The sequence below is a fragment of the Apostichopus japonicus genome, chromosome 2 (assembly GCF_037975245.1).
Source record: "Apostichopus japonicus isolate 1M-3 chromosome 2, ASM3797524v1, whole genome shotgun sequence".
Lineage (NCBI taxonomy): Eukaryota > Metazoa > Echinodermata > Holothuroidea > Aspidochirotida > Stichopodidae > Apostichopus > Apostichopus japonicus.
Genome location: NC_092562.1, coordinates 2,882,851 through 2,908,866, shown reverse-complemented (window position 1 = coordinate 2,908,866; position 26,016 = coordinate 2,882,851). Strand labels below are relative to the sequence as shown.

Here is a 26,016-nt window from a genome sequence, read left to right as displayed (position 1 = left end):
GTGTTTGTTTACATTTGTGGTTAAGCTCTGCAGAGGCTGTTAGTGGAATTAAAGCAGGACTGGGAGTTGTTATTAACTGTTGAACTGTAAGCATGAGAGCCCTATAGCCAATCAGCACTTGCCGATTCTTAGAAGTCTTTGAGCCTGAGGTATGTAGGCAGCTTGTGAAGTTATGACTTGTAGGGAGTGCTTGTTATGTCTGCTAAGGTAGAGGGGAGAAAGTTTAATAGGGTAGGTCAGTGGTATTGTTTGAGAGAGTGGGTAAAATAGGATTTAAAGGGGAAAATAGGAATTATAGCCAGTGGTGTGGCCTGGATTCTGCTAACGGAGGGGGGGGGGGTATCCCTCACGGGCCCAAAATTGGTTTTGTGGGCCCTACATTTTTCAGCTCGAAAAGGTATGAGCTTCTGCACCATTGGTGCTCTAGTTTTTATTTAGAATAATATCCGGACAGATTAAGACCACATGTTAACCGGATGTTCAAGTCAGACAGGATTTCTTAAACAATTTTTAAGAGCAAAGTCAAGTTTATAATCTCAATATGTCAAATTAAACATCGTTGGAAATGCTGATTGGATTGTTTTATTTTTTTTTATTTTTTTTTTTTGCATGTAAACTCGTTTTAATATGAAAAGAAAGTATATTATTCAATTAAATTTACTTTTTCAAGTGTTTTACATTCCTGTTTGTTTTAGGAAGCAGACTAAGGAGGAAGAAGAAAAAGAGGTTTATGCACGAGTAGCTAGAGGTAAATAGAATAGGTAGCACGGGTAGAACGAATAGGTAGCATACTATAGGTGATTAGAATATAGGTAGCGTACTATAGGTAATAAGAATGGTAGCATACTATAGGTAATAAGAATAGGTAGCATACTATAGGTAGAAATAATAGGTAGCATACTATAGGTAATAAGATTGGTAGCATACTATAGGTGATAAGAATAGGTAGCATACTATAGGAGATAAAAATAGGAAGCATACTATAGGTAATAAGAATGGTAGCATACTATAGGTGATAAGAATGGTAGCATACTATAGGAGATAAAAATAGGAAGCATACTAGAGGTAATAAGAATAGGTAGCATACTATAGGTAATAAGAATAGGAAGCATACTATAGGTACTAAGAATAGGTAGCATACTATAGGTAATAGTAATGGTAGCATACTACAGGCAATAGTATTTCTGTGGGGGACAGCACTTGTTGGTACAGGCAATAGTAATTCTTTGGGGCACCTCTTGTTGGTACAGGTAATATTTACTCTGTGGGGCACCTCTTGTTTGGTACAAGTAATAGTCACTCTGTGTGGGGCACCTCTTGTTGCTACAAGTAATGTTTACTCTATGGGTGCAGTTCTTGTTGGTATAGGTAATAGTAAATCTGTGGAGGCCCCTCTTGTTGGTACAGGTAATAGTCACTCTGTGAGGACACCTATTGTTGGTACAGGTAATGGTAACTCTATGGGTGCAGTTCTTGTTGGTACAGGTAATTCCTTGGATCTGCAGGCAGTGATGGTAACTTCATTCACCATACATATTGTTAAAGACATGTACACAGAGTGATGTTAATAGAGGTAAAATATGCAGACCCTGCTGTTAGTGGTACTATTTGAGGTATGTTCAGTAGCTCTAGTAATGTGTGGTCTTGTTGGTACAGGTAATCTGTTGGGGTCCAGACAGTAGAGGTTATTTCAATGGTCATTTGTTTTTATGGCAATTTGTCTGGTCTTGCTAGTAGAAGTAGCTCATTTGATTGAATTGAAACCCTGGTAATGATACTCACTTTATTATGATCATCATCATCATCATTATTATCATTATTGAACAATGCATGACCCTATCTTGAGATTACTTCATATCCCAACACAAAATAATTTTTAAATAGCAGGGAATAATTTATCTGGTATTGGCATATCAAAAATATATGTGCAAATAGGTCAAATTGCAATATAAAAGATATACATATAGCCTTTTTTACTGCACATAGATACTATTTTATTATATAAAAGACAAAATTCACAGCCTTCATAACTGGGGATTCACAAAATTCGGACACATATTTTTTTTCCTGAAATAGTGATGCTGTACGTTCTCCAATAATCATGACTATAAATTGGAATCAGTGAATAAAATTCCATTGTTTCCTCCCTCAAAACAGAACAACGAGATAAGCCAGATATCGTGGTCCTGCAGAATGGAAGCCCAGAAGAACTTGAACTGCAGAACGCTAACAAGAAGAACCAGCGAGGCCAGAAACCAGCAGTCCCGAAAAAGCCCAAAAATCCAGGCAAGACGGTTAAGATAGCAGAATTGTCTGCATACATCAAAAAAAAGAAAGCGAGCGAGACAGATAATTTCTTGTTGGAATATGAGGTGAGACATACGTTTTTTTTGTTTGTTTTTTGTTTTTTGTTTTTGTTTTTTTCTTTTTTTTGTCTTTTTATTTCTTTTTTTCCCCCTTCTTCAGCCAGTTCATTTGTCTTATTCACAACATGTACTTTTGGCCATGCACCATGAACTAGTTTGAGCCACTGCAGTAAGGTTTTTGCCAATGTCATTTCTCTCGGTACAACCACTTTGATCCCCCCCCCTCTGTGTATAGGCCAGAGGTGGCCACAAGATTAATATCACACGCTACTGAGAGATTTTATACCAGTTTTTCTGGGCCTCCTCCACTCAAAGATGTTCCCAGTGAAATTAGAAATATTGGAGATATCGAATTTTGTGGGCAATACAAAGATCTAATGCAGGTCCCATAAAGTCTGTGTGCACGGGCCATATGTGGCATGAAAGTAAGCAATGCCACATCATGTGCCTCTTGTTAGCAATACACACAGTTTTAACGTGTGTAACTGTTTGTGCCAATCACATTTCATTATTACCTTTGCCTACACGATTTGGCCATCTGTATCAATTTGCTGCTGCCAACACCCACAGGCCCTCAGTTATCATTTCTGTAAGTATTCAAGTTCCATTTCTCTCAAGGTCTGTCCTCCTCAAGCGAATTAAACGCTCTACATTCATATCATTCATAATTTTGCTATCCTAGCCTATCCTTGTCTTTTCTGTAATCTTTCGCAGGCGTTGCCAGATTCCATTCTCTACCCGTGTCAAGCTGCCGAGAAACCACAAAACAAAAGGAAGAATCGCTATGGCAACATCATTCCATGTATGTATAACATTTAATTTGTAATTCAAAGGACAATTCATTCTATCAGTGAATATGGTTGTGTAGAGTGAGGTTTGCATCTAAGATAAGTCAGAAATCAGCAGCCCAAGAACAGTCAGTTTTTTCGTCAAGCAGACTTGTTTTTTTCGTCTCTTTTTTTTGTTTTGGATTTTGACTACCGATCTCTTTGTACATTCTCCAATTGTGTTTTCTTTTTAAAGTTAATAGCACAAGGGCGAATTTGAAAATTACGAAGAAAAATTTAAAAAATTATATGATCGTTTTATGATGAAATGTTACTACTTTGCACAGAGAAGTACTTTTTAAACTCCATAGACCACATTTTTGGAAACATACCAGCCACATTCCCTGCTTTTAACAAATGTAATCTCTTGTTTTATCTTTGTCGTTATGCAGACGATAGTTCACGAGTTGTCTTACAGACGTTGGAAGGTGATCCACATTCTGACTACATCAATGCGTCCTATATCGATGTGAGTTTAATTCACCTCCCAGTATACCTGTGAATCCAAGTTCTGACTACATTAATAACCCACTTGTTATTTGTGTGCAAATACTTCTTAATTTAGAGAAATCAATTTTGTGTCATAACGTCTCTGACTAGTCTAGATCACCGAAGACGTCGTACTGGAAGTACATCTCTTTGCGTTGATCTGTAAGGTCAATATCTACGACATCTCTCCAGGCCATTTCGTCCAAAGATCAAGAGTAGCCCCCCCCACACCTCTAAATAGTAAACCCCTCATCAAGTACATAGGTACAGGTGTGTAACTAATGAAGAAGAATTCCCCAGATGACATCTCAATTTGACGTCCATATTGACTGGAATAGTCCCCTTCTGCTGGTAGTCCTGTAATCAGCAGAATATATATCAGGCCTCTTTGACAGTTATTCTATTTATTACCAACGTTATTAATAGTAAAAGCGAAAAAATATCGGTGTTGAAAAGAAAAAGCGGCAACAATTGCAAAATGCAATTGTTTGAGAAGCTTACTGAATAGGTGTATCTTACAGCATGTTATGCAGCATCTTGCAGCATCTTGCAGCAAGTTATTAATGTTCCCAGTCATGTGACTCTCGATATAACATCATTAATAATCATTAGTAATAAATTCTTCTTATTGTCTCTTGCAGGGTTACAATTACCCGACCAAGTACATCGCCTCTCACGGTAAGCGTCTTTTCGCGTTGATGGGACCATTGCCGAAATATCAAACTCGTGCTAAGATTTTATATGAATTAGATTACCGAGTTGTTTTGGAAAACAGGTCGATCCATTTTACACTAGATTTGGGACAAAATCGACCCTGAGCATTCAATGAAATCTTCAATCTAAACGCTGGATTCTGAATCAGTCTTGCAGTCGACGTTCTCACTGGGAACAGAGACTGGGATTGAAAACTCAGTCCCGATTAGGGTTTGCAGTGCTCTCAAAGCAACCCCAGATCAAACTTCAAATCATAATTAATGATCAAAGAACAATAAAAAAAATATATAAAAATTCTGCACCATACAACTGTGCAACAAAACATCATATCCTTTGATCCACGTCAGATTCAAATCAATTATAAATGCACTGTATTATAAGGCCCCCTCCTCTCTCCCCCCCCCCCCCGAATAATATGAGCTCTAAACTGGCTTGTTGGAGCTGATTTTTGTGTGGTGTGTGAACAGGGCCACAATGGTCAATTCTTGGGTATCACCAGTTTTATTAATACCAGATATATCATGGATTTATTAATATTCCTATACCCATGTACACTGGGCTTCTTTTGTTAACGGAGCAAACAAACCTGTGTGCACACAGTTATAAATGTTACACAGACACATAAAAGTTATGCTCTGTTTCCATTGTTTTATGACGGTAGGTCCTTAGCACTGCATTGGTGAAAGATTTTCTGTGCACACAGTTATAAATGTTACTCAGACACATAAAATTAGTACCCTGTTCCATTGTTTTATGACGGTAGGTCCTAACACTGCTTCGGTCAAAGATTTCTGTGCACACAGTTATAAATGTTACTCAGACACATAAAAGTTATACTCTGTTTTCATTGTTTTATGACGGTAGGTCCGAACACTGCATCGGTCAAAGATTTCTGGAGGATGATATGGCAGGAAGATGTCGGAAAGATTGTGATGCTGACGAACGTTGTGGAGATGGGAAAGGTAACTGTTTGTCCTACATCAGGAGTTTTATTCCAAATTGTTTTTTTCGTATACATTTTGGGTACTGTTTCCGTTAGTTAACAGTTTACATTTCTTCCTGTATCACTCTGGCACAGTAAAGTGTATTATTTGGCCGGATTGAGGGTTTGATTCCCAATTATCCGATCACTTTAGATTCCCCCTAGATTAAAAACAATATCTGATAATAGATCAAACACAATTGGTATCTTTACCTTCACTTCTTATGTTTCCTTCGTGAGATACAAAATTAGGATCAAAATCTTGAGTTTTGTCTAGAATCATTCTGGAGTACTAGGCTTTTTTTAAAATAAATATTATGAAATTTAACATTGACAATATTTTGACAATTGTCATTGACAATATGGCGTCTATTCCTGTTGTGTCCTGTACTTCTAGGTTTTGTGTATATATATATATATATATATATATATTTATATAGATGTATATATAGATATACATATTGTGTCCTGTACTTCTTGTGTGTATATATTTATCTTGACATGGATCTGGAATCTTGGTTATAAAATTTCTAAAACAAAAGTTAAAAGGGTACACAGCTGGTTTGAGTTGCTTAAAAATGAAGCTTTGGTAGTAGTAGTAGTAGTAGAATATTCAAACACATTCTTATTATTCTGTTTCTTTCTATGATGCAATAAATTAATTGTTTTAATGAGATTATACATGCATATACACAGCTGTCATTCAGCAACGTCACTCCAGTGCTGAAATCTTGTCAATTTCTCTTCTCCATTTCCAACCAGAAAAAATGTGAAAAGTATTGGCCAGATGAGGCGTTGAAGTATAATAATGTGATTGTGACTTTGGTAACTGAGAAGAAGTTAGCAGCCTACACCATCAGAACCTTTAATCTCCAATCTGTAAGTAAATGAAGGCCATCTTCAGGACCTGTAACCACCACCGGTATAATATAGAGATACGGGCAGTGATTGCCTACTGTATGTAACTATGGCTCTTTATGTAATGTTTCATTTATGATAGCAATACATGTTAATGCTGCTTGTCCAATGCCATGCATAAATATGTGAGGAGCAATGGACATTAACTGGTGATCATTGTATGTATGTATTTTGTATGTATGTATGTATTTTGTATGTGTGTATGTATGTATGTATCATTAGTGGGTGAGGAAAACAAGTAATGAGCACTGCATAATGATTGATGCATGGCGTAGGGCTGGACTAGTGCTGATGAATGTTATAGATAGTGGGTGCAGGGCTGGACCAATGCTGATGAATGTTATAGATAGTGGGCCTAGGGCTGGACCAATGCTATTGATGGTAATTGATAGTGGGTGCAGGGCTGGACCAATGCTGATGATTGTTATAGATAGTGGGTGCAGGGCTGGACCAATGCTGTTGATTGTTACAGACAGTGGGTGCAGGGCTGGACCAATACTGATGATTGTTATAGATAGTGGGTGCAGGGCTGGACCAATGCTGATGATTGTTATAGATAGTGGGTGCAGGGCTGGATCAATGCTGATGATTGTTATAGATAGTGGGTGCAGGGCTGGACCAATTCTGATGATTTTTATAGATAGTGGGTGTAAAGCTGGACCAATGGTAATGATTTTTATAGATAGTGGGTGCAGGGCTGGATCAATACTGATTATTGTTATAGATAGTGGGTGCAGGGCTGGACCAATGATTTTGATGGTTATAGATAGTGGGTGCAGGGCTGGAACAATACTGATTATTGTTATAGATAGTGGGTGCAGGGCTGGACCAATTCTGATGATTTTTATAGATAGTGGGTGCAGGGCTGGACCAATGGTAATGATTTTTATAGATAGTGGGTGCAGGGCTGGATCAATACTGATTATTGTTATAGATAGTGGGTACAGGGCTGGATCAATACTGATTATTGTTATAGATAGTGGGTGCAGGGCTGGACCAATGATTTTGATGGTTATAGATAGTGGGTGCAGGGCTGGAACAATGCTGATGATTGTTATAGATAGTGGGTGCAGGGCTGGATCAATACTGTTGATGGTTATAGATAGTGGGTGCAGGGCTGGACCAATGCTGTTGATGGTTATAGATAGTGGGTGCAGGGCTGGACCAATGCTCATGATTGTTACAGAAAGTGGGTGTAGGGCTGTACCAATGCTGATGATTGTTATAGATAGTGGGTGTAAAGCTGGACCAATGCTGCTCATTGCTATAGTGGGTGTAAAGCTGGACCAATGCTGATGGTTCTTATAGATAGTGCGTGTATTACTGGACTTGGGAGGGACAGACCAGCCTAGGTCTTTGTAACTACCAAGCATCTCTGTCTTCTGCTTCGTCGAGAATCAATCACCTGGTGTTACGTTTAGCCATCTTCCTCCCTTCCAGCTTGAAGATGAAGATGTCGTGAAGACCGTCATCCACTACCACTTCACTGCTTGGCCAGACATGAAAGTGCCAGACTTTGCCGGTCCTATTCTGGAATTGCTCCAAGTAGTCCGTTCCGACGACAACCATCAGAGCGGACCCTTGGTTGTCCACTGCAGGTAACTCCAAATCAGATCACACTTTAACAGAGGTCAAAAGAGTTTGACAGTTGACCCACGATATCAAATTCAGTTATCATTTAGTTTTGCTTTGAAAGAGAGTATTGAATTGAATTTCCAGTGTATTTCCTGATAGTACAGGACATCTGCTAAGCTTTTGATGTGCAACATCAAGAAAAGAACTGTTTTTTTGGTCTTCTCCAACATGAATGTGTATGCGTGCAGAATGTTCAGTTTGAATGTGTCTCAGTGGTAAAAGCCTTTCAGCTTAGTCTATTGAAGACTATCTTGTAGCTAAATGAACCTCTTAGTTCGGCTTTGTGGATGACCTAGGTCTTACCATGTGCGATTGATTGATTTATAGACTGCAACACAAATGATGACAGTAATGTTTAGCTAGCTTGGCCACCATGCCTGCAATACAACCTAAACTGATAGCAGTGTATTTTAGCGGTCTACAACGTACTAAAGTTAATTTGGTGCCTAAAATGTTTGTTAGACTACTTAGTCCAGTCACTCATTTCATGAACCTCTCCCAATTCCATAATCAATCATTTCTCATAATAATTAAATATGATATGGAAATACAACCTTGTCTGATAGCAGTGTATTTTTTTTGCGGTCTACAACGTACCAAATTTGGTGCCTAAATTCATCCTCTAAATCGATGCCATAGATGAAATCCTTTCTGTGAGGAATTGTCAACATTACCAACTTCTACTTACCAAAGTTACTCTTCACACATGACATAAGTCTCGTTTTGTTTATAAACATAACGATTACATTTTGCAAGCCCTGCATTTTACCTCTGTTGTTTGCTTTGTTAGTGCTGGAGTCGGCCGCACAGGGACCTACATCACTCTTGACGCCATGTTGGACATGGCTGATGCCGAGGGGAAAATAAACGTCTTCGGCTTCGTCACTCAGATGAGAGAGAACAGAGTCAAAATGGTTCAAATCGCAGTAAGTTTCATGCAACTTTTTTGCCTGTGGATTTCTTTTCCTCCAGTTTTGTATCTGACCGGATTATATCTTCTCAGTAATTTTGAACCATCACCAAGCAAATTCCATTCCCGAAATCCCCACCCACAATCATTTAAACCAGATATTTGTACGCTAAAGTTAATATAGGGGGAACGTGAGTATGTACATAAGGTACGTGGTGAATGAACTAGTTTTTTCAGATGATTTTTAAGCAGACGATACTTTAATGCGGTTATAAAAAAAGACAATGTAAATTTGATCTAAATCTTACTTTTGATCAATATTTAGTGATATCCAGTGATAAGAGAGTTGGTGCTTGATAATGGAAAGTAGCAAGGTAGCTTTCATAAGTATTATCATGCTTCACTTCTCACGTAATCCACATAAAGTAAAGTCCTAGTCGGTGTAAGGACTATAAAACCTTTTTATCTATACCAAACAGAAGGTAACCTGGTATTTAGCCTCAACAGATGATGTGACTGCTTCAGATTCTTTGATTCTTGTGTCACAAGTAGGCTAGGCTAGGAAGTGTCTGTACTGTACCTCTGCTGTGAAAGCCTAGCTGGTAGTCTAGGGCTAAGTGTGTATCTATTTTGCGAAAGAGAACGGCTTTCTCAACAGGTTTTATCGTTTATGTTGTGATTGTGGTACAAAACAAACAAAGTCGTAATGGATCTGTTTTAGGCCAATTTTAACTGATTGCCAGAGAAAAAAAAAATATGCAAATGTAACCAGATCCTGTATAATTTTCAATATTTATTCTTCTATATCTCATCCACTTTAAGCTGTGCTGAAAAATCAGAAGTAAACTGGACTTTTAATTGCTTCCAATTGTGGTCCTGCTTGTCACATGCCAACATCTTCCCCCCTCTCCCCCCCCCCCTCACCCACCCTTCCCTTTTCACCTCCGCTATGGGTTTGTGAAGCTTGAGAATGTCACACTTCCTGTCTTCTGAATTAACTCTAGGAGCAGTATCAGTTCATTTTTGATGCATTGCTGGAGCATTTCATCATCGGTAAGACCAGCATCGAGACGGCAAACTTGCGGACGGAGCTGAGCAGACTGAAAGAGATGAACATTGAGACTGGAAGGTCGTACCTACAAGATCAGTTTGAGGTATATAATAATAATAGTCATTTATATCAGATATGTATAAAGGAATTTACACTTGTTTTATTTACAAATTTTAGGTCTCCATAATGCTCCCATGTTGTTGGGTTCGGGAAATCCACAAACTGCAGTTCATTGAAATGCCGTACACAAATTTTGTCCAAGATATTACGCTGTGGACATCCTATTTCCTATGCAGTATTACCAAATCAGGCCGGTCCATTTCGATGCATTATTCCCCCATTATGGGAGAGTTCGCAAAAGCTCGATGAGGGCTTGCAACTAGGGAGCATATATGCGAACACCAAATGTCTTATTTATTTTATTTTTTATTTTGAATGCACAGTGTGAAAGACTTTTCAATTGTTCGCTTAAGATGGCATAAGTACCCCAAGCTCCTTGATTCCTTGCTGGAGGCAGGAGTAGTCCTTGTGATAGAGGATGGCGTATGTTTATTAGTGTATGTTTGTGAGCGTGTGATGCATAATTTTGGATGTAAACTCTCTAATAAAAAAAAGTGAAGCTTGGATTTACTTCATACTCAGTTTGTAGATCCACCTTATTGAGTGAAAGATCCAATAGTGTTTGTATAGTGAGGGCAACGGTCATTTGAAGTCAACGGATGTCAAATTCTGAATACCTCGTAAATATGAGCACTGCCAAAGAAGGCTTGAAGGCTCGAGTTACTTGATATGTGAATCGTCCTTATTGAGTTGAAGACTGCTGCTGTTTTATGTAAATGAGGTCCAAGGTCATTTGAGATCGACAGAGATCAAAGTGTGAAAACCCTGTAAACACGAGAACTCGAAAAGAAGGCTTTGGAGTTAGTTGATATACAAATCCTCTTTATTGACTAGAAGACTGTTGTTGCTTTGTGTGGAGGTCAAAGATCATTAGTGGTCAACAGAGTTCAAAGTCTGGAAACCTTGCAAAACATGGTTACTTGAAAATAAAAATAAAAATGTATTTTAAAGCTAGATTTATTGATACTTGGTATGTGGCTCTACCCTATCAAGTAGAAGACTGCTGTTGCTTTGTGTGGAGGTCAAAGATCATTAGTGGTCAACAGAGTTCAAAGTCTGGAAACATTGCAAAACATGGTTACTTGAAAATAAAATAAAAATGCAGTTTTTGCTGGATTTACTTTATACTTGGTATGTGGCTCTACCCTATCAAGTAGAAGACTGCTGTTGCTTTGTGTGGAGGTCAAAGATCATTAGTGGTCAACAGAGTTCAAAGTCTGGAAACATTGCAAAACATGGTTACTTGAAAATAAAAATAAAAATGTATTTTAAAGCTAGATTTATTGATACTTGGTATGTGGCTCTACCCTATCAAGTAGAAGACTGCTGTTGCTTTGTGTGGAGGTCAAAGATCATTAGTGGTCAACAGAGTTCAAAGTCTGGAAACATTGCAAAACATGGTTACTTGAAAATAAAATAAAAATGCAGTTTTTGCTGGATTTACTTTATACTTGGTATGTGGCTCTACCCTATCAAGTAGAAGACTGCTGTTGCTTTGTGTGGAGGTCAAAGATCATTAGTGGTCAACAGAGTTCAAAGTCTGGAAACATTGCAAAACATGGTTACTTGAAAATAAAATAAAAATGCAGTTTTTGCTGGATTTACTTTATACTTGGTATGTGGCTCTGTACCTTATCAAGTAGAAGACTGCTGTTTTTTGTGTGGAGGTCAAAGGTCATTTGAAGATCAACAGAGGTCACAAACTGAAAAAAAACCTTGTTAACACGATAACTTCAAAATGTGAGACTGCACAGTTTCCCCAAATGGTCTCATATCCTGAAGCCCTTTCTGAAATGGATTTTACAGAATTTGTGATCACACAACTATATATCGTTTGCGATAATTCAATCCAGAATGCTGCATGTGTGATATTGCCATGCTGCTCTACTCTTCATCCAAATATGAAATATTTTGAAATCTTATGTGGCACTTACAAAAACAAGCTATATTAAGCTTATATTTATTATTTTCATCTCAAGAGTTGCTATTCTTATTGAAAATGTATTATAATGTTAATTATTATCCATGCATAGATATCAATATTTAGTGTTTCTGTACACATTGTTTTTAAGTTTGCTCAGGAAACTTTGACACAACAATCTTGATATATTTATTTTTTTATGTCTGCAAGATTTTAAATTAATTCTAAGCCCTTTTTAAGTTGGATTCGCAGCAGATAAGAAATATTCTCACGATTGAGTAAATTCTTGGAAATTCCCATCATTGTGTTTGTTCCAAAATGTTCAAAAGTGTACAGAACTGTATTAATAGTCTTGCTAAGAATGACTTAGAAGTTATTACTCAACAGTTTGCCTAAAGAAGTCCATGGTAAATCATCAATTTTACTATGCTTTTGACATATTGTGAGGATAGTTTTGATTGGGACAGATAGCTGAAGGGTCTTATTTAGGGTGGAGAAAAGTCCTGTCAAAGAAATGATTTAGCACAAAAATGGTTAAACTATGTTTGACCAATTTGACCAATGTTTGACCAATTTGACCAATTATTTAAAGCAATTGAAGCAATAATTATTGTTATCCTTCTCTAGCAACTCCTTGCCCTTTAACACTAAGGAATGGTTAAGAATACTGCATGAGTCATGTATTGAAGGTTTCCGGGCTTTTTAGTCTCTTTTTATTTATTTTTTATACTTAATGTATTTATATATTTTTATTTTTGCCTTCATTTTTATTTTTTTATTGGTGTATGCTGCAAACAAGATTTAAAGAACCAGTAGTGTCCTGTTATTTTTTTTTAATGGAGGGGATGTCTTTTACAAGATGACTTGCAAAAGAAAATCACAAGCTGGCATTGAACCAGGGATCTTGTGATGCCCCAAAAAATTCTCTACCAGTAGACCATCAGGTGGGACACTGATTTGAGAAGCTTTTCAAATATTTAAAGATCAAGTGTTTGGACTTTGAAGTTTTTTCCCCAAAACTTTTTCTCCGCTTTGGAACCTTGTCAGGGGGGAGGGGGTACCGGCGATCACCCCAGGCCCTTTGGAACCTTGTCAGGGGGAGGGGGTACCGGCAATCACCCCAGGCCCTTTGGAACCTTGTCAGGGGGGAGGGGGTACCGGCGATCACCCCAGGCCCTTTGGAACCTTGTCAGGGGGGAGGGGGTACCGGCGATCACCCCAGGCCCTTTGGAACCTTGTCGGGGGGAGGGGGTACCGGCGATCACCGTTTGGGGCGATCTCCTTTTGCAGCAATCACACCCAGGGCTTGAACCGAGCCAACGATGAATCATTGCCCACGGAACTACCCATTACACCATTTTGGTTCCCAATTAATAAACTTCGTTTCTTATCTTTATACTTCCAATTATTCCAAAGAACAGAAAAGTAAAAGGCTCTAGCTGGGCTTGAACCGGAGATATGGAGTTTGGCTGACTCTCTATTTACAGGGCACTACCAACTGCGCCACTGTAACTGTTGAGAAATAATGCTCGTTTCTAATATTTAAACTTCAGAATGAAAGGAGTAAAATAGCTAAAGATAAAAGATGACTAACCTGGGGTTTGAACCCTAGACAAGGAGTTTGTCTTATTCTTTCAGTTACAGAGCACTACCAACTTGGCCACTACAACTGTTGAGAATCATTGCTTGTTTATAATATTTCAACTTCAGAATGGAAGAGGTAAAAGAGCTGAAGATAAAAGATGCCTCACCTGGGGTTTGAACCCTAGACAAGGAGTTTGTCTTATTCTTTCAGTTACAGAGCACTACCAACTTGGCCACATTAACTGTTGAGAATCTTTGCTTGTTTATAATATTTCAACTTCAGAATGGAAGAGGTAAAAGAGCTGAAGATAAAAGATGCCTAACCTGGGGTTTGAACCCTAGACAAGGAGTTTGTCTTATTCTTTCAGTTACAGAGCACTACCAACTTGGCCACTGCAACTGTTGAGAATCATTTCTTGTTTATAATATTTCAACTTCAGAATGGAAGAGGTAAAAGAGCTGAAGATAAAAGATGCCTAACCTGGGGTTTGAACCCTAGACAAGGAGTTTGTCTTATTCTCTCAGTTACAGAGCACTACCAACTTGGCCACTGCAACTGTTGAGAATCATTGCTTGTTTATAATATTTCAACTTCAGAATGGAAGAGGTAAAAGAGCTGAAGATAAAAGATGCCTAACGTGGGGTTTGAACCCTAGACAAGGAGTTTGTCTTATTTTCTCAGTTACAGAGCACTAACCACTTGGCCACTGCAACTGTTGAGAATCATTGCTTGTTTATAATATTTCAACTTCAGAATGGAAGAGGTAAAAGAGCTGAAGATAAAAGATGCCTAACGTGGGGTTTGAACCCTAGACAAGGAGTTTGTCTTATTCTCTCAGTTACAGGCACTAACCACTGGGCCACATTAACTGTTGAGAAATAATGCTTGTTTCTAATATTTCAACTTCAGAATGGAAGAGGGAAAATAGCAGAAATTTGAAGAGGTTGTCTCTGGGGTTTGAAGTCAAGTCAAGTTTTATTCTTGATTAACAGAGCACTCACTGCTGTATCACAGTAACTTTTGAGTATGTCATTGAACCTTAGAATGTTTTGGGGAATGCCCACCAGTGTCGCACCCGATACCCAAGTTTTCTATTTCAGCACTGGGGGACCCTCTTAATACTGTGTCAGAATTCCTTATTGACCAGATGAGTTCATATTTGCAATAATGTAGGGTTGACATATTCTTCAGACTTAACAATGTTTTCTATAAAAAGCTTTCCCCACCCCTACTACCAGTTGGGTTACATCTCTATGTTCCGACATCTCTATGTTCCGATGTCTCTATATTCCGACGCCTCAATATTCTGACAAAAAGAAAAAAATTGGCGCATTTTTTTTTTTTTTTTTTTATTGTACCAAGAGAACAAGTTTTCAGACCCCAATATTTTTGTGACCAAATTTTTTGGGGGACTCAACTTTTTTGGACCAACATTTTTTCAAACCAAATTTTTTTAGACCAACATTTTTTTCACGAATAAAAAATTTTGACCGAAAGTTTGTTATGACCCAAACAGTGCTTGTGACCAATAATTGCTTGTGACCCAAAATTTGTTTGTACTCAAATATTTTGGGACCAAAATCGTTTTGGCCAAATTAATGTACAAATAAAATGTGTTTAGATTTAGACCAAAATATGTTGTAGACCTACCATTTGGGGGGGACAGTGGCCTGTGCAAATGGGGTGGGGGGCAATAGCCATGCCCCGCTCAACCTCGGGGCTCAGTTGGAGAATTTGAAAACAAATTAAGGAAGTGGTGGGGGGGGGGAATGGATGCCAGTTGGGGAATTGGTTACATGGCCCCACCACCCATGAAATCGTACAGACGACACTGGGCGGGAACCAGAAAATTGTTAGGGTCCTAATTTGTTTTGGACCATAATTTTTAGGGCTGTGTTTTTGGTTTATAGTCTTGTATCATGGTCGTTGATGTATGTACCTTTTGATTTTCCTTTATATGCCTCCTTTAGTGCAACTTAATATACTGATACATTTTACTGGCTTTTTCTCTTACCGTATGAATGTACCTTTTGATTTTCATGTTTATATCTTTTTCGGTCCTGGATTTGTTGAGTTTTTGTTGTTTGTGTGACACCTTGGCTTGTAAACTCACTAACATACAAAATAAGTGGTGGTTCGATCAACTCCATATTTGGTATGTGGATGCGCATTAGTGAATAGAAGAACTCCTTTGTCATCGGCGCAGGTCAAAGGTCATTGGGGTCACCAGAGCTAGTAATTCAAAGTCGCCAAAGAGAAACAAGCAAATTTTGGATGAATTTTTATACTTGACTTATATGATCCAACTTAGTAAGTAACAGACCCCCTACTGGATTTTTGTACAGTTCAAAGGTCATTGGAGGTCACCACTACATGGTCAAATTCTGAAATAATAATAGCATCACAACTTTAAAGTTTAAAATATTTGAGTGTATTCATGCTACTTGGAATGTAGATGCACCTCTTTTGAGTATTATTATTTAAGGTTTCTTGTGTGTGTGCCCGCACAAGTAACATTCAATTTTCGTATGTGAAATGAGGCAGAGAATCACCAATCCTGAGGGATTTCTGGTTTTCTTGCTTGGCCAAGGCTTGTGCTATTTCCTTTTTGTTTATGGAATCCTTAAAAAAGAACTGTGGGTTACTCTCGTGTTGACGGGATCACATTCTCATGATGTGCGTTTTTTATTTCACGGACCGTGAATGTCGTACTCGGTGAATTTACAGCCTATTTCTCCAACATTAGTCCAAACTGTTGTGATCATAATACAAATGTAATTCCATTTTTAACGTTATCGTGAGTATTACTTTCGTCATCCACGACTAGATAACTCAGTGTTTTTCTTTTCGTTTCAGACTTTACAGTTGATTTCAGTGACGCCACCAGACGGGAAATTGAAGGGAGGAAAAAGCAGAGAAAATTACAGCAAGAACCGTTATCCGGGCCGTATACCAGGCAAGCATTTAGTATTATTCATTTCTCATCATGACAATTACTATATATGATCATATTTGTTATCAATAACAGAGCATGCATAAGTACACTACACATATATCCCACTAAAAAGACTCCTGTAATATCCTGGATTTGACCCTATAATTGTTGAGAGAAAAAAAACTGCAATGTTTTTTTTTCCTAATTATGAATTATTTCAGTTTCATATTAGCTCAGATTTGTTTGAAATTTAACACTTGGCAGTCAATTAAGCATTATTGCTAATTGCCTGCCATGGTGGTCTACTATTTTGGCCTAAAATACGTACAGCTCAATCGTTTTGTTTTCATTTGCGAAATGAATTTTAGTTCGATACGTCATAGACCAAGGAAAATTTTAAATGTTAGCAATGTTCAGTAGCTATGTTGACCGTCAAGATGTTTCAGCTGTAAAGATATGCTAAATTTCTGGAATAATTCTTTATTAGTAAACTGATGACAACATTGGTTCCTCAGCTGGTGCAATGGGAAAATAGTAACTTTGTAATAAAAGTGTTGATTGCTTGATTGATTGAATAATTTATTGATCACTTGATTAATTTATGATTTTACTTATTCCCCCATCCCCCCCCCACCCCGAACAGTGGACACGTACAGGCCTTATCTGATGACCGATGTTGGTGCCAAGGGTAACAACTACATCAATGCCACTTTCATGAGTGTGAGTTAACTTAACATAAGTAAACGTTTTACAAGAATGTCAATCAATAAATATCAGAAGTATCAATAACCTGGACTGTCTAAGATCTTGGTCCTCTTTAACAAGTACATTTATACGTTGACTCATTAATATACAAACGTAGTGTCAAGACAGTGTGTGGTGATGACTCACTCTAAAAGAAATTATTCGCTCTCACCTTTAATACAGAGCTTTATTTATCCTGCCAAATTTTTTTCTCTTTACATTTTTCGTTCTCTTGATCTCAGGGATATAGTAAGAAGGATATGTTCCTGGGAACTCAGATGCCGTTACCGAACACTGTCCTCGATTTCTGGCGGATGATATGGGACTACAACTCGTACGTTATCGTCATGTTGAACGATATGGATGACAAGGTATGTCCACTAACAATTTATCAACATCGATGTAATGTGATGTCGTCGTTTGTGAGAGTTAACTACTTATTTAGCATATACACCCACTCCCATTGGGCACCACCGTGCCGTCACCCTTCCCATGGAGTCAGCGAAAGAACAGATTTGATCTAAATGAGCAATACTTGCCATCTTATTTTATGTTTTACCCTATTTATTTAGCAAACAATATTTTCAAATAAGCACTGTCACCTGGAGATAATTATTCCTCCCAATACACCCCTCCCCTACCCCCACTCTCCTCCCCACATCCCCCAACCCATCCTCAACCAAGTTTCTATGTCACCACTTCCCTCACTTGCCACATTAGATATAGATCTGTATCTTCAAATAGCTAAATCCCTAACACCTTAATTACCCCACCCACCTTCCCCCACTCTCCTCCCCACATTCCCCCTCCCTCAACCAAATTTTTATGTCACAACTTCCCTAACTTGCCACATGAGATATAGATCTGTATATCTTCTTTCAACTGTATCTTCAAATAGCTAAGTCCCTAACACCTTTATTACTCCACTCTCCTCCCCACTTCCCAACCACCACCCTCAACCAAATTTTTATGTCACAACTTCTCCTAAGTCCCCTAACACCTTTATTATCTTCACTCTCTCCAATGCAGTCGATGGCTCAGTACTGGTCCGAACCGGGCACCTTCGACTGCGGACCATTTACAGTGACCCAGTTGTCATGTGATGACCAGAATGGAGTCCGGTACCGTAAACTGGAGTTAGTCAACTCATCACAAACGGTAAGAGCAGCTATCATCTTCGGTAAAACCTAAAAGTCAAAAACAAACTATCCCAAAAAAAATATCTGTGGCATCACGCACTACTGTACATGATGATCTATGTCTTTGAAAAGTTCAGGAAAAATCAAACAGTTTAAATTCACTCTAGACCAGGGTTTCCCTAACTTTATCCCCCCACGAACCCCCTGTGGATGTCAGAGTTGTCCACGAACCCCCAACTTTTCGAGACACGATCTGAGTCATTATTATACTATATAATACGCATATTAACTGTGCTTCATAACGATCAAGTTCATAGTGTAATATTGTAATGAAAAAAAACACGAGATGAACAAATATTATTTGGAAACTTCCAAGATCAGATCACGAATTGTTTCACAATGGCAACATATGCGTATGGAACGTATGGAACGCGAAAAGAGTTAGTCGATAGGTACAACTTTTGTACATTACTAAATTATATGATATATCAGATTTTAGTTCAACAAAACTCTAGTTTTGACTTTCAGAAACGTCTCCTGGGATGAACTCACGCACCCCCTGGGAGTTCATGCACCCCAGTTAGGGAACCCCAGCTCTAGACCAATAAAATTTACGACAGGATAGACAGTGTGGTTCCCAATGTCCTAGTCACATCAAAATTACTGTATTATCTAACAATTCTAGGTAATAACAGCAGTGATCTTTCATTTTCAGAACTAAGAAATAAAACCAAACCTTTAGACTATATAATATATGTGTGAACGATATAACGTGTAATCTATATTACAGGTGCTGTTATATAAACCAAACACACTTTGTTTTACTACAACGTAGTAAAGATACATATATCACAGTGATTATGTTAATGCTTCACCATGGTTGATTCCTTTATTCTGTCCTGTTCTCTCATTGGATTATTATAGCAAAATGGCATCGTTCGATACAACGTGAATCGACACATTTGAATATAAAGTGTCTGGTAACTTCTTTAAATTTTGCTTTGCCTGGTCTTTACTGTTTTTAGAATGATAATCCTAGGATCATCATGCATTTACAATGCTTGGATTGGCCAAACTCTGAGGAGACGCCCAGGTCACTACAGACTATGCTGTATGCAATCAACATGATCAACCAATGGGAGTCAGAGACTGACCTTGGACCAATCACAGTTCACTGCATGTAAGATATATCAGTGATCTTTAACCAGCCTTATAACAGGATAAAGTACTTATGGGGGGAACAGTCCAGCCACAGGGAGGGTCCTTTTTTTCATGGTTGCTTCACAGTTAGTTACTCCTGGGAAGGTGGTTTGCCTGGGTTGGAGCAGACCAATGTTTAGTTTGGTATCGATTTATCCGATCCCCCCTCGAGTCCTCTTTGCACTCGGATTCCGAGGTGCCATCTTTCGATACCAAGCGTCGACCGAAAAAACACAAAAAGCTTTCCAAAAGCCTCATCATATCCATTCAACTTTCCTCTTTCCTTGTTTTAGCGACGGAATAGGTAGAACGGGCATTTTCTGTGCGTTACTGTCCGCGCTGGACCAAACCAAGAGTGAAGACAAGGTCGACATCTTTCAGCTGGTCAATAAACTTAGGACCTCCAGACCCTCCATGGTGGAGAATTATGTAAGTAATAATGACGACACTTAAATTCCTGGATTAACTGGATTAACTTAAATTCCTGGATTCGATTCCCCGCCGACAGCAATGTGTGTCGTCTGGCAAGGGTGTTGTTCAATAACAACTTCCTGACATGGACGTTAAATGGATGTGTGCCGAGAGATTGGCTTCGGTCAGCTTGCGAGTCTTCAAGCCTCAATGGCTTCTTTCGAGAGTTCCTGCTTGCGGGAAGATCACATATACATACATACATACAACTCTTCTAGTGCAACATACGACCGTGAATTTTAATGTCTCTTTTAAATATACCACATTGCAATCATTTGATTTACTGTCATATCAAAATATACATTACACCATCATTGTTGACCGTTTTTTTTTTTAACAGTCCTTGCTCTAGGCACTGGTGGAAATTTTTCATAATCATAATTGTGTTTTGCCCTTGAAGGTAGAAAATGGGCAGGGGGGTGGTGCAGGGGTGGGGGGATATCTCTTACATTACAAATCAGCTGTGTACACAAATACATTCAAGATATGAACCAGTCACATATAGTGCCTTAATTCCAAGCACTTTTCTGGGATACAGGGAGCGGTACTCTGTTGCAGATTGTCGGGTGTCGTAAAATAGATGATTAGTCGCAAACATTTTCTACCATTTCCAGTCTCTGATGATATGTAAAAGTAAATACCCCCCTCTTCCATTTTCCAGTTGCAGTACCAATGCATATTCGACTCGGTACTGTCTCATCTCGAAGACCCTGACGACAGCAACATCTACGAAAATTACAGTCGATAGAATAATGACCGAAGAACGCTCGGTGTGCCTCGTCTCGACCAGGGTAGAGCGACAGGTGCGTGCATGTTCCCAAACCGAGAACGGATATATATATATATCAGCTCTGAAATTGTTTTTCAGCGAGGGGAAACATATTCAAGAACATTGACAATATGGAGATGGATTCCCTTTCTAACAACTGGCTAACAACAGCTTTAGAGATGTGAAATAAGTCGCATTGTGAGGGCCGGTGGACTAGCGTACATGCAAAACATGCTGCTTAGATGAAATCTGATTTGGTTTCGACACCTTTAATGCTTCCAGTATTGTGATAGTTGTATCGTGTGCTGCACACACACGCACACAGGGGTGTCGGCCCTGGTTCGCCCCGGAGTGATACCATTTGGATAAAACATTTTTCTTAATACCCCGGAGCTGCCAACGATGCCTTTAGCCGTTGTAATATTTTCATACTTTTTCTTTTGGACATCATCTTATTCATTGCATAATCAACTGATGAATTTGGAAATTTTCTGTAGATATACAGTTCTTTATTTATATAGCAGTATTAAACAGGGAAATCGATCACTGAAAAAAAAAAAAAAATTGGGCTGCTATGTGAAGCCACAGTAGTCTTTACCACGTTAATTATGTATATCTATCATCTTATCCGATATTTCAAGAACCTTGCTAATAGTTTGTAGATAAAATCCAGGGTAATTTATTCTAGGACAGCATTAAGGGGTTTGAGATTTAAAATTTGGATTTGTCTGTGTTTTAAGTATATCGAATTTCTACTTTTCAATAGCATAGAAAACCTGCAAGAGTTCACTGTAAGGATAATTTTCAACTGTAGTTGGGTGAAATTTTTTATTTCACAATGAAATCCCAGTACAGGGTAATTTGATTCGTGTACAATCCAATTATTATTATTTTTTAAATAGATTATGCTATGCAAACAAAACCGGTTTATTTTTTAAGTAACTAGCAATACAATATTGTTATTTTATATGGGGGGTGGTAGTGTTAGGGGGGTTTCAAGTTAAATGTTGTAAGTTTCCAAACTTAAGAAATAACTTTGTTCTGAAATCCGCACTTTTCTATCAGTACTTAGTTCAAGCCTCACTTTTCAGTACAAGTTACTTCATTGACGTTGCTTTGGACTTTACCGTGCCAGGTGTAGTGATAAGCCAGTACATTGCCAGTAACGAGTTGGAAAAAATAAAAATAAAATGGTGCTTTAAAAAATTTCCATTCCCGCTTTTGTGTAAACAAACTATGGGTGATTTTTTTTTTGTTTTTTTTTGTTACATCATCAACATGACCAGCTTTATAGATCTGAACAGTTGTTTCTGAACAGTTGACTGCTACAGCAGATCACAGTATCTCTTTCATTTAAGATTAATGAAACCGACATTGCAAAAAAGAAAAAAATATTAATAAATCAATATATCAACTTGTGTAGAAAACAGGCCATTTTCATTCAAATGGGAATGAATAAGAACATAATTATGCTTGATATATACACAGAAGGGCGCCCTACTCCGTTTGTATCATTTTGAGAAGAATTGAAAAAGTCGCGATTTTGGGCCAAAATATGAAAAAATGATAAGGGATTTAGCCTTACAAAATTTTCCAGAAGATTATGAAATTTCTCAGATTTATTTCAGGATGCTTATACGCATTCAGGATGCTAAAATATGTATTTTGATCAACTTCAAGCAGAGTTTCTCGGAAATTTAAGTTTAATATTGGCCATGTTAATCATAGTAAACCAATATATAAACTTGTGTAGAAAAAAGGCTATTTCTTTCTAATGGGAATGAATTAGAACATTATTATGCCATATATATATATACACAGTAAGGCGCCCTAATCATTGAGGAGAATGATAAAACAAAAGTGGCATTCAACGAAGTTTTAGTCATTTAAATCCGATATGAAATGACGTCAAGATATGGTTATTAAATTTCATTTTTCCACCAAAATATGAGTGTTTTAACTACTCTTATCACCTGGAAAGGAATCAAAAGGAATACAGAATTGTCGAATTTGGGCCAAAAATGAAAGTTCTCAAGTTCCTGTCAGGATACGTATAACAGACCCCCAGCACCCAGTACACGATTCTCCCGAGAACAAAAGTGGGATTCCACGAAGTTTTAGTCATTTAAATCCAATATGAATGACGTCAAAATATGGTTATTAAATTTCATTTTTCCACCAAAATATTAGTGTTTTTATTACTCTAATCACCTGGAAAGGAATCAAAAGGGCGCCACACACCGCAGGTACAATTTTGGGAAGAATTAAAAAAGTCGTTATTTTGGCCAAAATCATAAGGGTATATAGCCTTACAAAATTGTCGAATTTGGGCCAAAAATGAAAGTTCTCAAGTTCCTGTCAGGATACGTGTAACAGACCCCCATCACCCAGTACACGCTTTTCCCGAGAACAAAAGTGGGATTCCACGAAGTTTTAGTCATTTAAATCCGATATCAATGACGTCAAAATATGGTTATTAAATTTCATTTTTCCTTTTTCAAATTCCTTTCAGGATGTATAACAGACCCCAGCACCCAGTACACGATTCTCCCGAGAACAAAAGTGGGATTCCACGAAGTTTTAGTCATTTAAATCCGATATGAATGACGTCAAAATATGGTTATTAAATTTCATTTTTCCACCAAAATATTAGTGTTTTTCCTACTCTAATCACCTGGAAAGGAATCAAAAGGGCGCCACACACCGCAGGTACAATTTTGGGAAGAATTAAAAAAGTCGTTATTTTGGCCAAAATCGAACAAAATCATAAGGGTATAGCCTTACAAAATTGTCGAATTTGGGCCAAAAATGAAAGTTCTCAAATTCCTTTCAGGATACGTGTAACAGACCCCAGCACCCAGTACACGCTTCTCCCGAGAACAAAAGTGGGATTCCACGAAGTTTTAGTCATTTAAATCCGATATCAATGACGTCAAAATGTGGTTATTAAATTTCATTTTTCCACCAAAATATTAGTGATTTTACTACTCTAATCACCTGGAAAGGAATCAAAAGGGCGCCACACACCGCAGGTACAATTTTGGGAAGAATTAAAAAAGTCGTTATTTTGGCCAAAATCGAACAAAATCATAAGGGTATAGCCTTACAAAATTGTCGAATTTGGGCCAAAAATGAAAGTTCTCAAATTCCTGTCAGGATACGTGTAACAGACCCCACCACCCAGTACACGATTCTCCCGAGAACAAAAGTGGGATTCCACGAAGTTTTAGTCATTTAAATCCGATATCAATGACGTCAAACTATGGTTATTAAATTTCATTTTTCCACCAAAATATTAGTGTTTTTCCTACTCTAATCACCTGGAAAGGAATCAAAAGGGCGCCACACACCGCAGGTACAATTTTGGGAAGAATTAAAAAAGTCGTTATTTTGGCCAAAATCGAACAAAATCATAAGGGTATAGCCTTACAAAATTGTCGAATTTGGGCCAAAAATGAAAGTTCTCAAATTCCTTTCAGGTTACGTGTAACAGACCCCAGCACCCAGTACACGCTTCTCCCGAGAACAAAAGTGGGATTCCACGAAGTTTTAGTCATTTAAATCCGATATCAATGACGTCAAAATATGGTTATTAAATTTCATTTTTCCACCAAAATATTAGTGTTTTTCCTACTCTAATCACCTGGAAAGGAATCAAAAGGGCGCCACACACCGCTGGTACAATTTTGGGAAGAATTAAAAAAGTCGTTATTTTGGCCAAAATCATAAGGGTATAGCCTTACAAAATTGTCGAATTTGGGCCAAAAATGAAAGTTCTCAAATTCCTTTCAGGATACGTGTAACAGACCCCAGCACCCAGTACACGCTTCTCCCGAGAACAAAAGTGGGATTCCACGAAGTTTTAGTCATTTAAATCCGATATCAATGACGTCAAAATATGGTTATTAAATTTCATTTTTCCACCAAAATATTAGTGTTTTTCCTACTCTAATCACCTGGAAAGGAATCAAAAGGGCGCCACACACCGCAGGTACAATTTTGGGAAGAATTAAAAAAGTCGTTATTTTGGCCAAAATCGAACAAAATCATAAGGGTTTAGCCTTACAAAATTGTCGAATTTGGGCCAAAAATGAAAGTTCTCAAATTCCTTTCAGGATACGTGTAACAGACCCCAGCACCCAGTACACGCTTCTCCCGAGAACAAAAGTGGGATTCCACGAAGTTTTAGTCATTTAAATCCGATATCAATGACGTCAAAATATGGTTATTAAATTTCATTTTTCCACCAAAATATTAGTGTTTTTATTACTCTAATCACCTGGAAAGGAATCAAAAGGGCGCCACACACCGCAGGTACAATTTTGGGAAGAATTAAAAAAGTCGTGAATTTGGCCAAAATCGAACAAAATCATAAGGGTATAGCCTTACAAAATTGTCGAATTTGGGCCAAAAATGAAAGTTCTCAAGTTCCTGTCAGGATACGTGTAACAGACCCCCATCACCCAGTACACGCTTTTCCCGAGAACAAAAGTGGGATTCCACGAAGTTTTAGTCATTTAAATCCGATATCAATGACGTCAAAATATGGTTATTAAATTTCATTTTTCCACCAAAATATTAGTGTTTTTATTACTCTAATCACCTGGAAAGGAATCAAAAGGGCGCCACACACCGCAGGTACAATTTTGGGAAGAATTAAAAAAGTCGTTATTTTGGCCAAAATCGAACAAAATCATAAGGGTATAGCCTTACAAAATTGTCGAATTTGGGCCAAAAATGAAAGTTCTCAAATTCCTTTCAGGATACGTGTAACAGACCCCAGCACCCAGTACACGCTTCTCCCGAGAACAAAAGTGGGATTCCACGAAGTTTTAGTCATTTAAATCCGATATCAATGACGTCAAAATATGGTTATTAAATTTCATTTTTCCACCAAAATATTAGTGTTTTTCCTACTCTAATCACCTGGAAAGGAATCAAAAGGGCGCTACACACCGCAGGTACAATTTTGGGAAGAATTAAAAAAGTCGTGAATTTGGCCAAAATCGAACAAAATCATAAGGGTATAGCCTTACAAAATTGTCGAATTTGGGCCAAAAATGAAAGTTCTCAAGTTCCTGTCAGGATACGTGTAACAGACCCCCATCACCCAGTACACGCATTTCCCGAGAACAAAAGTGGGATTCCACGAAGTTTTAGTCATTTAAATCCGATATCAATGACGTCAAAATATGTTTATTAAATTTCATTTTTCCTTTTTCAAATTCCTTTCAGGATGT

The 26,016-nt window shown here is 37.9% G+C and overlaps 1 protein-coding gene across 2 annotated transcripts in view; it reads left to right on the top strand.

Moving 5' to 3' along the window:
* LOC139974201 (receptor-type tyrosine-protein phosphatase S-like) overlaps window positions 1-21,986 on the top strand; it is a 65,170-nt gene extending 43,184 nt beyond the window's left edge. For both annotated transcript variants that reach the window (XM_071981184.1, XM_071981174.1), the window contains 17 exons: window positions 696-748; window positions 2,158-2,372; window positions 3,081-3,168; window positions 3,586-3,662; window positions 4,324-4,360; window positions 5,261-5,358; window positions 6,141-6,257; window positions 7,737-7,894; window positions 8,722-8,857; window positions 9,846-9,995; window positions 16,375-16,474; window positions 17,097-17,173; window positions 17,440-17,568; window positions 18,227-18,355; window positions 19,362-19,516; window positions 19,830-19,965; window positions 20,669-21,986. In XM_071981184.1, the coding sequence (XP_071837285.1) occupies window positions 696-748; window positions 2,158-2,372; window positions 3,081-3,168; window positions 3,586-3,662; window positions 4,324-4,360; window positions 5,261-5,358; window positions 6,141-6,257; window positions 7,737-7,894; window positions 8,722-8,857; window positions 9,846-9,995; window positions 16,375-16,474; window positions 17,097-17,173; window positions 17,440-17,568; window positions 18,227-18,355; window positions 19,362-19,516; window positions 19,830-19,965; window positions 20,669-20,755 (1,942 nt within the window). In that variant the 3' untranslated portion in view covers window positions 20,756-21,986. The remainder of the gene's footprint in view (window positions 1-695; window positions 749-2,157; window positions 2,373-3,080; window positions 3,169-3,585; window positions 3,663-4,323; window positions 4,361-5,260; window positions 5,359-6,140; window positions 6,258-7,736; window positions 7,895-8,721; window positions 8,858-9,845; window positions 9,996-16,374; window positions 16,475-17,096; window positions 17,174-17,439; window positions 17,569-18,226; window positions 18,356-19,361; window positions 19,517-19,829; window positions 19,966-20,668) is intronic.
* The last annotated feature ends 4,030 nt before the right edge of the window (window positions 21,987-26,016 follow it).